Source organism: Rhinopithecus roxellana, chromosome 13 (genome assembly GCF_007565055.1).
Source record: "Rhinopithecus roxellana isolate Shanxi Qingling chromosome 13, ASM756505v1, whole genome shotgun sequence".
Classification (NCBI taxonomy): Eukaryota; Metazoa; Chordata; class Mammalia; order Primates; family Cercopithecidae; genus Rhinopithecus; species Rhinopithecus roxellana.
The window spans coordinates 98,058,133-98,074,942 of record NC_044561.1 but is presented as its reverse complement, the minus strand read 5'-3'; the positions used below and the strand labels follow the sequence as shown (position 1 = coordinate 98,074,942).

General features: G+C 47.9%; 1 protein-coding gene across 1 annotated transcript; it reads right to left on the bottom strand.

The window, feature by feature from the left end:
• Nucleotides 1–313: 313 nt before the first annotated feature.
• On the bottom strand, nucleotides 314–4,391 carry LOC104674574. The gene is made up of 2 exons (XM_010378925.2): nucleotides 4,088–4,391; nucleotides 314–1,837 (listed from the first exon to the last, which is right to left on the bottom strand). The coding sequence occupies exons 1-2, from the start codon at nucleotides 4,232–4,234 to the stop codon at nucleotides 1,538–1,540; spliced, it is 447 nt and encodes a 148-aa protein (XP_010377227.1). The 5' UTR covers nucleotides 4,235–4,391; the 3' UTR covers nucleotides 314–1,537.
• Between the last annotated feature and the right edge of the window lie 12,419 nt (nucleotides 4,392–16,810).

Sequence of the window (16,810 nt, the reverse complement as noted above, 5' to 3'; positions counted from 1 at the left end):
AACTTCATCAAGAGATTCTCACTTGGGCATTGGACCCATTGGCCATATCAAACTCTGATCTGTACACTCTTGGGGGATTAGAATATGCCCAGTTGGTAGAGCATCTGACCAGCTGGGAAAGCACTTGCCCTTCACCTCATTCCACCCTCAAAACAGAGGGTCCAGGAGGACAAGGACTGCCAAGGCTCTAAGAAGTTCTCTCACCCAATGTTACCCCTGGCAGCAAATTGTAAGGAGGAGTAGCACTCACCAAGAGGCCTAGGGCCTGCCTTGGATCTTTGCATATAGAACTTAATGGCAGCCCTCAGTGTATTAGTGAAGACATTGATCTTACTAAGGAGAGAAAAGAGGCACAAAGAAGCTGGTCGAACTTGCCCAAGATCACACAGCCAGCCTGTGGCCCAGCTTGCCTTTGAGCTCAGGCACTCGACTCCACATTCTCTGACACATTCTGGTTCCTCTGACTTCTTCCCATCTGAGGCTCCCTGCTCTGTGCTCAGATGTCCCCTCTGACTCGCTGCTCAGGAACATGGGCTTCCACAGACAGAGGTAAGGATGTGAAACCAGCCAGGCCGGCAAGGACTGAATCCAAATCCCAGGTTTCTCTCCAAGTCCAGGCCTTTCCTGGCAGATATGAGCAGCAAGACCAGGGTAGCCACAGAGGTGAGCTTGGCTGGGTAGAAACTCCCTGAATAGCCAAGTGTGCATGGGATTCTTCCAGGGGTCAGCCCGGTCCTGTCCTGTTCCGGTTAGGAGGCACTGGGCATCTGGGCACTCAAAACCTCCCACTGTGAAGAAGACTGAACCAGTAAGGCCACACACCGGACACGGGTCCCCATTTTCAGAGGATGGAATCAGCCCTGTCGTGCTGCTCATGTGTCCACCTCCTGCAGGCTCCCTCTATCCAAACGGCATTTCCATACCTGGGAATATGCAAAAGGAGAGAGTGAAAGGTCCACTGGCATTTCTGTGGTCCCTACTAACCCTCAAAGATACTCTTGGTCTGTGTGTTCCTCATTTTCAAATAGAGGCTAAACATGGACAAGGCCGGTAGCAGAGTGCGCAGGTCTCCTGGCCAGCCCTGTATTTACTCCTCTCTCCAGGCAGAGTGGCCAGTGCCACTCGCTCAGGCAGCAGTCACGTGAGGTCCATCCTCTGGGAAGGCCCTCCCTGACGGTCCCTCTGAGATTCTGACCACAGGATGCCTGCAGCGCAGCAGAGTGCCAGGTGGAGCAGATCAGCCATGAGAATAAGCTTGGTTCCGAGGTCTTTCTGCTGTTATGTCTGTAATTACTAAACTTTTTTCATATAATTGCATTTCTCAAACATATGAAGATTACAAAAAAATTACATAACAGGTGAACAGAAGTGCCATCTTGCTTCCATGGCTCTGGTCCTCTAAGGGGCAGGAAAGCAAGTGACCTTTTTCCTGGTATCAAAATGGCACGGCTGGAGTTCAGGTGGGCTGATGGGAAGCTGTGCATCCTGTAGCACCCTGGAATGGCTGAAATTAAGTCCTTTATGTGGCAAAATTGACTCATGAAATAGCCCGCCCATATGGACATGGGAGCAAGATGTCCTTCAGGCCCCCAAATCTCTTCTGAGCTTCTTTGCCTGCAGATAGCTGGGCGGGCGTGTCTGACCATCCCATGTGGCCAGGGTCCATCTGCAGCAGTTGTGGATTGAGACCTGTGTCCTTGTTCGTGCTGATTTGAGAGGGATTGGAGAAAGGCTGTGGTGTCTTGGTCTTCTTCCCCAGTGTTAGCCACTGCAATGGCAGGGGGAGGAGGTGGTAGGCTGAGAGCACGGACAATGCAAAGGCAGTCATGGCTGATTGCTAGAGGGAAAGATGAAGGAGACATTAACTCTTCTCCTGAGGCCCAAATCAGAACAGACATTTTTCAGGTGTTGAGCATGTATGTGCCTCACTTGGGTATGGGCAGCATTTCTGATTGAACAGAGTTGCAGCGCTTGATGCAGGTTTACGTGAGCCCCAATGTCACCAGGGGGTCTTCTCTCCTCCCTCCCTCGGATGTCTCATGGCTCCATCTGCACTCTTAGTGGCCTGATCTTTCTCTGAGACACTTCCAGGCTGGTTCCCCTGCTTTGCTATCCCCCACAACCTCTCCCACACCGTTGCCCAGCTCCGAAGAGCTCATTGTGGCTGAGGAAAGGGGGTGCCTTGACATGGAGTTCCCTTCACATGAGGGTCCCAGAACACTCGTCCTAGAAGTGCTCTACCAGGACCCCTGCCACATGCACCTCTTGGTGCAGGTAGGGGAAGAGAGCAGTTTGTGTCCGATGTGGGTGTGTCTGTGTGCAATGGCTGCTTGTATCCTTGTGTGTTGTGTACCTGCTCAGCAAACACCTCCAGTTAACTGGGTGCCCAAGTGATTCTTCTGATCAGGTGCAGCTCTGGAGGAAGTGCAGGAGATGGCTTCTCTTTTTGCCTTGGGGGGGTCCAATTTCCCAGGATCACTTTGTCCTGTGGCCAAGAATGATCCTGGGTAAAACAGCACATTTAACCCAAGTTTGATTTCAACTCAACACTTTCCCATTGTGCTTCTCTCTCATCCCAAATGTGCCAAATACTTCTAATCTTAGTATTTATTCTTTGCCTTGTCTGTCAGTTCCTGTTCTCTATGAGTGAATATCCTAATGACCATAATAAAATCAGTTCCCTTTTTGGGGACTGACCTTTGCTGAGAACTGTCTCTATGAATGCTGTCTTGCTGCAAAACTTCACCTCTGGATAAAGTGGCTGTGCTCCTTCTGGGTGTCTGCATCGGGACTGCTGAGGCACCACTGAGAAGGCACCACACAGCTGACTATGCTGCTGAGCATATCTCATTACCAAACGCATGTCCCTTTCAAGGATGCCAGGCCATTAGGTCTGCATTGCCACCTTAATGGACATGGGATTAATGCCTGTGTGTCCTTGTTCCATTAAAAAGTTTGAAGTTTTCTGGGTGCGGTGGCTCACGCCTGTAATCCCAGCACTTTGGGAGGCCAAGGTGGGCAGATTACGAGGTCAGGAGATCGAGACCATCTTGACCAACATGGTGAAACCCCGTTTCTACTAAGATACAAAAAAGTAGCCAGGCATGGTGGTGGCGGCTGTCATCCCAGCTACGGGGGAGGCTGAGGCAGAAGAATGGCTTGAACCCAGGAGGAGGAGGTTGCAGTGAGCCGAGATGGTGCCACTGCACTCCAGCCTGGCGACAGAGCAAGACTCCGTCCCCCCCAAAAAAAAAAAGTTTGAAGCTTGATTTTATGAGTTACTGGTATAATGGTAACTATATTAATTTCATATAGTTCAATTTTTTTTTTTCTCCTGACTTTGAAAGAAATTGACACTCTTTCGTGGGTCTGTAAGTTTCCTGGCCCTGGTCACTGTACCCACCCTGCCCATGCCTTAGGGGTCCTAGCAGCAAGCCTGTTTGTGACTGGCCCCTACACTCTCCCACTCTGTCCTGAGATTTCTTCCGAAAGGAATCTCCCTGCACAGAGGGTAGAGCTGGAGATCTCCGTGTCCCAGGGTGGCTCCCAGGTTACCACTGCCCAGCATGTCCTGTCTGCTGATAGGACTCTGTGCTCTCTTAACTCCTTAATGGAGTTCCTGGAGTTGGAGGGAAGCGCTTCCCACCACAAACCCAATTGTGTCGGTTTTTCTTTCATTTGAAACAAATGATCAAAGTGATAGTGTTTTCTATGTTACATGTCTGTCTCTGGTCACTTAAAAACAGAGCAGGGAGTCTCCCTGACAGCTCAGGAGAACAGGAAGGCAGCCCTGGGGTAACCTGTCAAGGTTCAGATCATAACCCCCAGCATCGGCCACGGCTGGGTGACATCCTCATTCCCCAGGGGACAGGCGATCCCCTCCTCACCCCACAGCTCAGACCCCAGGATTGGCCCCAATCCCCGTGTTCTGAGTTCCTCCTACTTCCCTTTTCCATCCTGGTCTGTTCCCAGCCAGCTCCGAAGGAGGCCAGCCCTGTGGGACAGGGAAGGGTCCAGCGTGAGACCCGGCCTGAGCCGGGAGGGAGCGCTTGCTCTGCTCTGGCCCCTGTGTCGAGTCCCCTCTTACCCGGCAGGTGGTGACTCCCCATCCGCGAAGGCTCCCCCGCCAACGCCGTGTCCCCACCGGTCTGTCCTTCTCCAGGGCCCGGTGCAGGAGCACCCTTTGCCCCTGGGTGGCCTGACCCTGCTGACCACGGGTCACCTCCCTGACCATGAATACTCTGCCAACTGCCCGCTGAGTGACCAAGACAGCTCAGTCTAAATTCCCGACTACCCAGGGTGACCCAGTAGTCCCGACTCCCCAAGACAGGGACCCTGAGACAAGGGCTTCGTCAGTTCCTCCAGGAACCAACTGCCGGGAGATTCTGATTGGCTGAGCCGCGTGTCCACGTGACCGACCAAAACCGGCCACCGGGGTCTCCCAACTGCCTGTCAAACGCACAGCCCTGTGGGGTCCCCAGAGAGGAAGAGCGAGAAGGAGGCCGGGCTGGAGGCCAGGCGGCTTCCTCTATGGACCCTTTAATCCACCTCACTTTTTTATCTTCTTTTTTTTTTTCAGCAGCTTTACTAAGTTATAATTAACACACTATGTAATTCGCCCATTTAAAACGTGCACTGGGCCCGGCGCGGTGGCTCATGCCTGTAATCCCAGCACTTTGGGAGGCCGAGGGGGCGGGGTGGGGGGTGCGGGTCACCTGAGGTCATGAGTTCAAGACCAGCCTGGCCAACATGGCGAAACTCCGTCTCTATTAAAGATACAAAAGGCCGGGCGCGGTGGCTCAAGCCTGTAATCCCAGCACTTTGGGAGGCCGAGACGGGCGGATCACGAGGTCAGGAGATCGAGACCATCCTGGCTAACATGGTGAAACCCCATCTCTACTAAAAAAATACAAAAATCTAGCCGGGCGAGGTGGCGGGAGCCTGTAGTCCCAGCTACTCGGGAGGCTGAGGCAGGAGAATGGCGTGAACCCGGGAGGCGGAGCTTGCAGTGAGCTGAGATCCGGCCACTGCACTCCAGCCCGGGCCACAGAGCGAGACTCCGTCTCAAAAAAAAAAAAAAAAAAAAAAAAAGATACAAAAAATATCCAGGTGTAGTGGTGCATGCTTGTAATCCCAGGTACTCGGGAAGCTGAGGCAGGAGAATCGCTTGAGCCTAGGAGATAGAAGTTGCCGTGAACCGAAATTGCACCACTTCACTCCAGCCTGGGTGACAGAGTGAGACCCTGTCTCTAAAATAAAATAAAATAAAAAAGAGAATATACACTGGTTCTTAGTATAGTCACAGAATTGTGCAATCATCGGCACCATCTAATATAACATTTTCTATATATATATTATATATATATGTAGAGAAAGGGGTCTTGCTATGTTGTCCAGTCTGGTCTTGAACTCTTGGGGTGAAACCATCCTCCTCCTTCAGCCTGTACAATACCTATGCACAGGTTCAAGCATCCATATTACAGGCATGAGATGCCTCACCTGGCCCAGAACTTAGTTTTTTTACTGAAAAATATTCCCTTGTATGCATATACGATATTTATCCAGTCATCAGCTGATGGACTTTTGAACTGTTTCCACTTTTGTTTATTATGAATAAAGCTGCTATGAGCATTTTTGTACAAGATTGTGTAGATTTATGTTTTCACTTCTGCTTATACATGTAGGAGTATAATTTCTCGGTCAGAGTATAACTCTGTTTAATTTTTGAGAGGAATTGCCAACCTGTTTTCCCTCTTCTTTTTTTTTTTTTTTTTTCAGAGAGGGGGTTTCACTCTGTCACTCAGGCTGGAGTGCAGTGGCACAAACACCACTCACTGCAGCATCGACCTCCTGGACTCAAGTGACCCTCCAGTCTCAGCTCCCTAAGTAGCTGAGACTACAGGAACACGCCACCACGCCTGCAGAACTATTTTTTGTTTGTTTTTTATTTGTTTTGTTTTGTTTTGTTTTTGTAGAGACAGGGTTTCATCATGTTGCCCAGGCTGCTCTCGAACTCCTGACCTCAGGCAATCCGCCCATCTTGGCCTCCCAATTGCTGGGATTCGAGGCATGAGACACCGCACCTGGCTGTCAACCTGTTTTCTAAAGTGGCTGCACCATTTCACATTCCCACCACCAGTGATGAGGGTTTTTTCTTCCATCCTTGCCAACACTTGTTCTTGTCTGTAGATTTTATCACATAAGGGTATAAGGTGGCATCTCATTGTGCGTTTGATTTGCCTTTCCCTAATGACTAATGGTGTTGAGTATCATGTCATGTGATTATTGGCAATTTGTATATTATCTTTGGAGAAATGTCCATGCAAATTTTTCACTCGGGTTATTTTCCTTTTGTTGAGTTGTAGGAGTTCCCTGTGTATTGATACAAGTCCCTTATGAGATAAACAAGTTGCCAGGTTTTTCTCCCATCCTATGGCTTGTCTTTTTACTTTCTGGGTGGTATTCTTTGAAGTCAAATTTTTAAAATTTTGGTGAAGTCCAATTTTGTTTTTGTCACCTGTACTTTTTTTCTTTCTTTCTTTTTTCTTTTTCTTTTTCTTTTTTTTTTTTTTGAGACAGGGTCTCATTCTGTCACACAGGCTGGAGTGCAGTGGTGCAATCACGGCTTACTGCAGCCTAGAACTCCTCAGCTTAAGTGATGCTCCCTCCTCAGCCTCCAGAGTAGCTGGAGTAGCAGGGACTGAAGGCACACGCCACCACACCTAATTTTTAAATTTTGTTTTGTAGACACAGGGTCCCCTTATGTAGCCCAGACTGGTCCAAACTCCTGGGATCCTCCCGCTTTGGCCTCCCAAATTGCTGGGATTACAGGTGTGACCCACCATGCTCGGCCACTTTTACTTTTGGTGTCATATTTAAGAAATCGTGGCCAGGCGCGGTGGCTCACGCCTGTAATCCTAGCACTTTGGGAGGCCAAGGCAGGCACATCACCTGAGGTCGGGAATTGGAGACCAGCCTGACCAACGTGGAGAAACCTCGTCTCTACTAAAAATACAAAATTAGCCAGGCATGGTGGCACATGCCTATAATCCCAGCTACTTGGGAGGCTGAGGCAGGAGAATTGCTTGAACCCATAAGGCAGAGCTTGCGGTGAGCCAAGATGGTGCCATTGCACTCCAGCCTGGGCAACAAGAGCAAAACTCCATCTAAAAAAAAAAAAAAAAAATTGCTTCCTAATCCAAAGTCACAAAGACTTATCTACGTTTATCTATGTTTTCTTCAAAAACCTTTATAGTTAGTTCTTATATTTAAGTTTTTGATGCATTTTGAATTAATTTTTGTGTACAGTGTGAATAGTACCAGCTAGTCTGGAGACTATGGTGGGAGGATCACTTGAGTCCAGAACGTCCAGTCTAGAGTGAGCCATGATTGAGCCAGTGCACTCCAGCCTGGATGACACAGTGGGACCTTGTCTCAAGGAAAAAAAAAAGCTGGGTCTGATGGCTCATTCTCCTGTAATCCCAGCACTTTGTTAGGCCAAGGTGGGTAGATCACTTAAGGCCAGGAGTCAAGACCAGCCTGGCCAACATGGCGAAACCCCGTCTCTACTAAAAATACAAAAATTAACCAGGAATGGTGGCATGCACTTGTCCCAGCTACACAGGAGGCTGAGGCAGGAGAATTGCTAGAACCCCAGAGGTGGAGACTGCAGTGAGCAGAGATCACACCACTGCACTCCAGCCTCAGCAAGCATGAGAAACAGAATAAATAAAAAGTTTTAAAATTTTTATATAGGTCCCATTTTGATCTTTTCCCTGGGTTTATTAACTGTATATGCACGTTGCTGGAGTTTAATTTTATAATTTAATCTTCAACAGAATATTTGGTGGACCCAGTGATTGATTTTGTGTAGTCATTAACATGGTCAGTGATGTATACAATAACTGTTGGAACTGTGCGTCTCCTATTCTGCGTAGAGGTTGCCAACTTCTTCAGATACAAGGAAGAAAGCTGTATTTTGTTTAATAGAAATAAAAAGTTGTCACATAGTTTCATATAAGTCCTAGTAAGTGTTGAAGGGTGCAGATGGAAACTCAGGAGTCAAAAGGTAGATGGCTGTCCCTTTCCTTTCTCTTGGTAGGTGCATGAATTTACTTTCTTAGGGGCAGAGCCTGTTGGAGACATTTTTTAAAAATCCCACAACCAAATGAGGAATATGTTCACCTTGTTGACTCACAGAGGATACAATCACACACAAGCAGACGGGGATTCAGAGAGCAAATGTTTTCATCTGCTGTCGAGGGAGTGTGGAGGTTGGGTGAGGAGAAAGAACTACATGAGACCCAAAGAGGGCAGGGAAGGGAGGCCAAGTCAGAAGAAGCAGAGGCACCTACCCAGATGTTTTTTTTAGATGTGGCATTTTGAGCATCATGATTTGGAGAGTTGCTGTGACTGGCTGTGACTGCTGAGCAGGGACAGAGGGAAGAAGGGAACAGCTGCAGGAGGGGGAGCGGCAGGGAGGAGGGGCACTGGTCTCTCCATACATCTCAGGAGGGCTCTCCTCCCACACTCATTAAAACCTCATTTCTTTACAAAGCTCAGCTCACACATTGCTCCCCAGAAAAGCTGCACCGATGACAATGGTCTTTCTCCCCCTTCTCTTGATCCCCTCTGTGCTCAATCCTCTGCCCCATCTTTACCACACCCTGTTTCCTTTCAGAATCAGCTTCCTTCTGTCTCATCTAGTGAACTGTGAGCTCCGTAAGAAAAGGAATCGGGCCAGGCTCAGTGGCTCACACCAGTAATTCCAGCACTTTGGGAGGCTGAAGCAGGTGAATCACCTGAGGTCAGAAGTTTGAGACCAGCCTGACCAATATGATGAAACCCCGTCTCTACTAAAAATATAAAAATTAGCCAGACATGGTGGCATGAGCCTGTAATCCCAGCTACTTGGGAGGCTGAAAGAGGAGAATCGCTTGAACCCTGGAGGCGGAGGTTGCAGTGAGCCGAGATTGCACCATTGCACTCCAGCCTGGGCAACAAGAGCAAAACTCTGTCTCAAAAAAAAAAAAAAAAAAAAAAAAAAAAAAAGAAAGAAAGCAAGAAAGCAAGCAAGAAAGCAAGCAAGAAAGAAAAGGAATCGAGTCTTGCCCTTGTTTTTCACCCTCAGTGTCTATAGATATACCACATACAGAAGACAGGTGGATTTCCAAATGCTTTGTTAACACATGATTTCAGAGGTACATTCAAGAAACAAAATGGCTTTGCAGAGTGGGCATCTGAGTGTACCTTTGAAGAGTACTTCCTGAGTATTCCTCAGGTGGGCACCAGTGATGGAGGCAACCTCTCCAGGCAGCAGAAGACCACAGAGCAGCCGCCCGCTTGGAGTGTTAGTGCCACCTCCTCTCTGAGAGCTGAAGGCTGTTTATGTTCGACCTGGAAGTTTCTGCTTGGCCTGGGAGCTTCACCAGGGTAAACGGTGGCAGGAGACAAGGTCTTGATTCTGAGGCCTCTCTCTCAACCCAGTACAACCTCTCTGCTAGAATTTGAAAAAAATGTGGTATTTGTGGTACCCTCATGGACTGGATTTAAGGGACATGTGTTGCCTAAGTCCCATCTTCAGCAGTGACACTGTTCCTTTTCACTCTTAGGGTGCATTTCTCACCTGCATTATGGCCCAGGAATCTCAAGTCACCATCCTACCATGGTTACCCCAATCTGAAGCAACCTGATGACCCCAGAAAGGAACTGATCATCAGGGGAGGCTGGAGGCAGGCGGATTTTTACAGAAATCCAACAGCAGGACCAAAACAAGGAAAAAGGTGGAAGCAGGAGGGTGGTCAACTGGAGACCCAGGAAGGATTCCAGGATGGTGGGAAGTTCTCATCCAGCAAGATTGGTGGAGGCCTCATCTGTGCCCTGCCCCTTTCAAGAGGTTTCCTCTGCACCCCCACCCACCCCCACCCTGGCCACTGACCTGCAGGAACAGCAGATATAACTGTGGGGCCCCGGGGCCTGCAGGAACCCGGGGACTCAGGAAAGGCAGGTGTTGCGTTGAGCAGGATCCAAGTTAGCCGGGGAGGGATGTGGGAGTCCTTGTTAGAGGAGGATGTGAAGGGATTGGGATGAAGGAGTCCAGGAGGAGCAGCAGGACCCGAGGCCCTCCCTCTGCACACAGCCTTTCTCTGCTGGGCTCAGGCCCTAGCAATAGTGCCTTATTTATTTCCCCCACCCTTGCTCAGGCTTAGCCAGTCCTTGCTCCAATGATGGGGTAGGGGTCATAATGGGACTCTTGTGACATCACTACATCCCACCCCTCATTCTCTTGCTTTGAGATACAGACTCCTTTAAGGAATCAAAGTTGACTTATAGAGACAATAAAATCCCCTTGAGAAAACTGGCCTCATAACTAGTCTCTACAGTTCCTGTACAGGGTTCCTGACCTGTGGTAAGGAAAGAATATCAGTTCCTAGCAGGCCCAGGATCCCCAAGTTATATTAAGACCTCAAGAGGAGAGAAATTTACTCAACTCATTCAGATATGGTTGGCAGAAAACCATGGCTGGGCTCAAGGCTTTAAAGTCTTATCTGAGATTTCTCATGGAACCATGTTCCATCAAAGCCAATATAAAAAGGAGCCTATATGGCAAATAATTATTCTTGCTGTGCTTTATGCAAATAATCAGGCCAAGTATAATAAGACTAAAGTTTATTTTGCAAACAAATCAGTCCTATCATGGTCTGTTTTTAATAAAAATGAGGACTGGAGAGAGTAAAAGTATGTTTTAAGAACTATGAGGGCCGGGCGCGGTGGCTCAAGCCTGTAATCCCAGCACTTTGGGAGGCCGAGATGGGCGGATCATGAGGTCAGGAGATCGAGACCATCCTGGCTAACACGGTGAAACCCCGTCTCTACTAAAAAAATACAAAAAAAACTAGCTGGGTGATGTGGCGGGCGCCTGTAGTCCCAGTTACTCGGGAGGCTGAGGCAGGAGAATGGCGTAAACCCGGGAGGCGGAGCTTGCAGTGAGCTGAGATCGCGCCACTGTACTCCAGCCTGGGCGACAGAGCAAGACTCCGTCTCAAAAAAAAAAAAAAAAAAAAAAAAAAAAAAAAAAGAACTATGAGGCTGGGTACAGTGGCTCATGTCTGTTATTCCAGCACTTTGGGAGGCTAAGGCGGGCAGATCACCTGAGGTCGGGAGTTGGAGACTAGCCTGACCAACATGGAGAAACCCCGTCTCTACTAAAAATGCAAAAAATTAGCCAGGCATAGTGGCATGTGCCTGTAATCCCAGCTACTTGGGAGGCTAAGACAGGAGAATCACTTGAACGCGGGAGGCAGAGGTTCCAGTGAACTGAGATCATGCCTTGTACTCCAGCCTGGGCAACAAGAGTGAAACTCCATCTCAAAACAAAACAAAAAAAAACTATGACTATGGTATACCTGTTATTAGATTCTAGTCTCATCCATTGTTTTTGAGGTTTTTTTCCTGCAATTTAGACTGATCCTGGAGTGCAGTGGCCGGATCTCAGCTCACTGCAAGCTCCGCCTCCCGGGTTTTTTACGCCATTCTCCTGCCTCAGCCTCCGGAGTAGCTGGGACTACAGGCGCCCGCCGCCCCCGCCCCCGGCTAGTTTTTTGTATTTTTAGTAGAGACAGGGTTTCACCATGTTAGCCAGGATGGTCTCGATCTCCTGACCTCGTGATCCGCCCATCTCGGCCTCCCAAAGTGCTGGGATTACAGGCTTGAGCCACCGCGCCCGGCGATCCTGCTTATTTCTGTGAACCAACCAGTGATCTCTGACTACAGCTCAGATGAAATAAGAGGCATGGGTAATATAAAAATCTGGATCAATATTCTAATTCTGGGCACTTATTGGAATCAGCTAGCAACCCCATGCGCCCAAGTCTTACCAGGTATGACAATAGCCATGAGCTACCTGGGCATGATGGCAGCCTCAGGATTTTTTGAAGCTGTCCTCACCCACTTATTTCATTTGGACATCCCTACTTGTCTTAAAACCCAAGGAGCCATCTATATTTGTGGCCAATCAGTTCACTAATGCCTCCCCACTAACTGGAATGAAACTTGTACCATAGGCTATGTATCCCCAGACATCTTCATAGTCCCTGGCAATCTCTGTCTTCCAGCACCAATCTACAGGCATCCTATCTTGCCCAAGGTGAAGAGGGCTATCCAATTAATTCCGCTTCTTGTGGAACATGGCATTATACCCTGTATGGAAACCAGAATTGCCGGAGTCACAAAAGTCTCCTTGATCTATAGCCAACTCTCAAATGAAATAGCCAACATTGAGGCCATGACTAAAATTTTAACAATGTTAGTGTAAGAACAAATTGACTCTTTAGGAGCTATAGTCCTCCGAAATCTCCAAGGACTAGATATGTTAATGGAAGCACAGGGAGGAATTTGCTTAGCCTTAGATAACCAATGTTGCTTTGGCGTAAATGGATTGGCAAAAGTACAAGACAACATCAGACAACTCCTAAATTGAGACTCTAATTGATGGGAACAAGCCTCTCAGGGTTTATTAGATTAGGAAGCAACATGCAAATGGTTCTCTGGGTTTTTCTCTTTTTAGGTCCACTTGTTACTCTCCTACTTTTGCTCGTTTTTGTCCATGTCTTCTAAATCTAATCACCTGATTTGTCTCCTCTCACTTTTGGGCTGCCAAGCTCCAGATGATCCTCAGTGAGGGACATCATCCTCTCAATGATCAAGAGTCACCCTTCTACAGGAGACCAGTAGACTGCCCAACAGTGGGACACAACAGAGGTGAATTCCCTGTCTCTGTTAGATCTGGCTGGATACCGTTTTCATTAACCTATGGAGCCACCCTGCTCTGACAGCAAGAGGCCAAAACCCACAGAACAGACACCACCACCCCTCTGTCAGCAGGAAGCAGCTACAGAAGACTGACCTTCATCCATTTTTTCCAGAATTGGATCTAGAATCTTGAGGGGGGAAATGTTAGAGTAGGTAGTTAGACAGACATGAGCAGGGAAGGAGAGGCCCCCACCACCAGGACTGTCAGACAATCATCTGGTGACGGTTAGGTGGTTGTTAAACTGTCTCGCTAAAATACTAATTGGTCACAGCTAGCACAAGGGAACGGCAGTCTCCCACTAGATACAAAACACCTGAAGCTGGTGATTAGCAGCTTTAGCAGCTTCCTGATAAGATTTTAGGACTTGGTGAATGAGCTCAAGCATGCCCACTAAGAGGCAAAATGGCAGAGTTAAACCGGCATGACCTTCCTCTAGGAACATTCCACTGGTAAGTGAAAAACACTTCAAGTGAGCATGCATACAACTTCAGTAAACACACTGTGCATGCAGACCCTCCCAAGTGCTGGTAGGCCACTCTGCATGGGGACAGCCCACCCCAAGGGAAGAATAAGGGAAAGAGAGACACAACCCTCCAGAATCATGCCAATGTAAAAAACCCCAAGTCAAAGGGCAATCTCTCAAGTTTCCTGCTTGGCCCTTTTCCAAGTGTACTTTACTTCCTTTCATTCCCCCTCTAAAACTTTTTAATAAACTTTCACTCCTGCTCTAAAACTTGCCTTGGTTGCTCACTCCACCTTCTGCCACTCAGATGAATTCCTTCCATCAAGGAGGCAAGAATTGAGTTGCTGCAGACCCATATGGATTCACCGCTGGTAATAGTATCATGAAAGATAGTCATTTTGAAGGAGGAGGAATGAGAGATGTATTCCTATGAATAACTTTACAGTTACCTGTCACTGAGTAAAAAGTGAAGCGTTAATATTAATGCAAGAATCCAAAGTATTTGCAAAGAAGTAGAATAGGAGGAACCTGTTTTCACTGGGATGGGGGTGGGGGGCAAATGTCTAAATCAGTGTGACCACTTTGGAAAACAGTTTGGCCTTATCCAATAAAGTTGAACATGCAACTCTGGCCCTGCAATTCCACTACTACACAGCACTTTGCACACGTGTCCTGAAGACAGGTAAATATTGATCAAGGCAGCAAAACTGAAAACAATCCAAATGTACATTAACAGAAGAATGGAGAAATGATATGCGCTACAGTCATTACAGTGGAATACTGCACAGGTTTCATGCTCTAACATGCAGGAAAGTCACAAACAAGGTGTGGAGATACAGAAGAACAGTAGGGCATAAAAAGCTTGCAAAACTAGTCCATGTAATCTATGCAAATACAAAGAATTGAGGCAGACTACAAAGAAGGGCAATTGATTGAAAAACATAAAATTCTGAATAGTGGTTGCCAAGGTGGGTACAGAGAATTCTGCAAAAGTAATCATAGAAATTCGTTTCTGGAGCTGAGCAATGGCTACACTGGGATGAGTTCTGGAATTAGTTCTTTTTCTGCATAACATATATGTGTTTATATGTTCTTTCATGTTGACTATTGTATTTCTTTAAAGTTTTTCTCTCCATCACCCAGGCTGGAGTGCTGTGGTGCTATCACAATTCACTGCAGCCTTGACCTTCCAGACCAAGTGATCCTCCCACCTCAACCTCCCAAGTAGCTGGTACCACATGCATGCATACGCTACTCATTTCAATTTTTTTTTTTTTTTTTTTGAATCAGAGTCTCACTCTGTTGCCCAGGCTGGAGTGCAATAGTGTGATCTTGGCTCACTGCAACCTCCACCTCCCAGGTTCAAGTGATTCTCCTGCCTCAGCCTCCTAAGTAGCTGGGATTATAGACACGTGCCACCACGTCCGGCTAATTTTTGTATTTTTTAGTAGAGACAGGGTTTCACCATATTGGTCATGCTGGTCTTGAACTCCTGACCTCGTGATCCGCCCACCTCAGCCTCCCAAAGTGCTGGGATTACAGGTGTGAGCCACCGCGCCTGGCCACAATTTGTTTTTGAGACAGAGTCTTGCTATTTCACCCAGGCTGTAGTGCAGTGGCACAAACTCAGTTCACTGCAACCTCTGCCTCTCTGGTTCAAGCGATTCTCATGCAACATACTCCGTGAGCGTACTCGGTGGTGAATGTACTCCATAAACCTTGCTTTGCCTTTTCTTTTCAATTCTTCTTTTTGTATGATTTTTGTACTTCTCTCAAGGTCATTCTTTCATTCTAGGCAACATACTTGGAGGCTGAGGCAGGAGAATGGCTTGAACCTGGGAGGCAGAGGTTGCAGTGATCTGAGATCACGCCATCGCACTCCAGCCTGGGCAACAAGAGTGAAACTCTGTTTCAAAAAAAAAAAAAAGAAAAGGAAAGGAAAGAAAATGGCATCCTGAGGGGCAGGTACAGGGGACAGCCCAGGGAAGGAGGTTGCTGTTTCCTGAAATAGAACCTCTTAGAAACTGACTGTTCAATTCATGCAAAATCTGAATAAGAAATCAAAATGATAGAAAGTAACCTCTTTCCTGACCATCACCCAATGCCTGTCACACAGCGCCAGGGACTGAGAGACCCTCCACCCCATTGTCCTGCTCCCTTCTAGGACACCCCACCAGCACAAAGTTTTCCATTGACAGGGCCCACGTGTGTCTTCCTGGGGTTGATCCTAGTGCTAGAATCAAGGATACAGGAATGTTCTCAGCTCCCTTAGCCATGACTCCACCTGCTGTCCTCCCAGTGTCCTATACTCCTCAGGTTCAGAGCCCCAGGCCTCAGCACCTCACCTTTCCTTGTTGAAGTCCCCAAGGCCTGGGGACTCTGCTCTCTCTGTTCCTGCTTATCACATCTGGGCTGTCAACCTGTGGCCGTGTTACCCAATCTGAGCCCCAGGTTTTTTTCTTGTGCAAACTTAGGACAGGGAATAGAATAGGCTCATGATGGACAGGCGGAGGTGAGATGGGGTGAGAGAAACGCAGGAGCTAGAAGGAGGAAAAGACTCAACGAAGGGGTTCCTCTGAGACTGAGAGGTAGGCAAAGGCAGGTTGAGAGTCAGTTCCCGGAATCAAGTACCTGAGGGAAGGGCAGTGATAGCGCCACTGCACTCCAGCCTGGGTGGAAAAAAAAAAAAGGGCTAAACATGCAACTACCATATGACCTAGTACTTACTGTTCTCAGAATTAGCCAACAGAAATGAGAACTTAGTTCACACGAAAGCCTGTGCACAAGTGTTTGTAGTCGATTGATGCAGAGTAGCTCCAAACTGGACACAACCCCAATGCCCTTCAGTGCGTGAATGTCCAGAGCAGCCTGGGGACTGGCACTGCATGCTCTTACTTGGAATGTGTGTAGCTTTCCAGAGAATGAGTTAAGGTGTGTGTTGAAGGGCTGGGGGCGAGCAGTGCTGGCACACCAACAGAACTGAGGAGTTCAGTCTAGAGTTGGGTACATCTTGAGCTGAATCTCTAAGGCCTTCAGTTTCCCAGATCTGCTTCCCTCAGAAGCACTTAGGAAACAGGGCCTCCCTCCACAGGACAGCCTCCTGGGCCTGCAAAGGGGCATATGTTTCCTCCTTAGACACGGATGTGCCTTGTCCTCCCTTCTCCTACACTTAGAGCAACCTGTAAATAATTTCATGGGTGAAATAACCCATTGTCCGGAACACCATTTTTGGGGTGGATTTATGGGTGCCTATGTACCATGTGTATGTATGTAACATGTAACATGTAATCCTGCAATCCTGCTCAAAAAGGTTAGAAGTCACCCAGTCAGCTAGCGACTCCAGAGTAATCGGACACATGTTCCCCCAAGATACCACAAGATGGCAGCACATGCACACAGCATTTCAAGCTCCTGCCCACTGAGATGACAGCAATTAATCTGCTCTCTAGTAACACCCCTGCCACCCTGGAAAGCCCTACACTTAAAAGGTTATGATGCCTGTTTCTATGATAATGTGTTGCAAACACACACAGCAT

Excerpts from the sequence above, each read along its gene's own strand:
- LOC104674574 (XM_010378925.2), bottom strand. The coding sequence starts at position 4,234 with ATGGTCAGGGAGGTGACCCGTGGTCAGCAGGGTCAGGCCACCCAGGGG. Across the intron at positions 1,838-4,087 it reads GGGGAGTCACCACCTGCCGG|CAATCAGCCATGACTGCCTT; the intron begins GTAAGAGGGGAC and ends CTTTCCCTCTAG.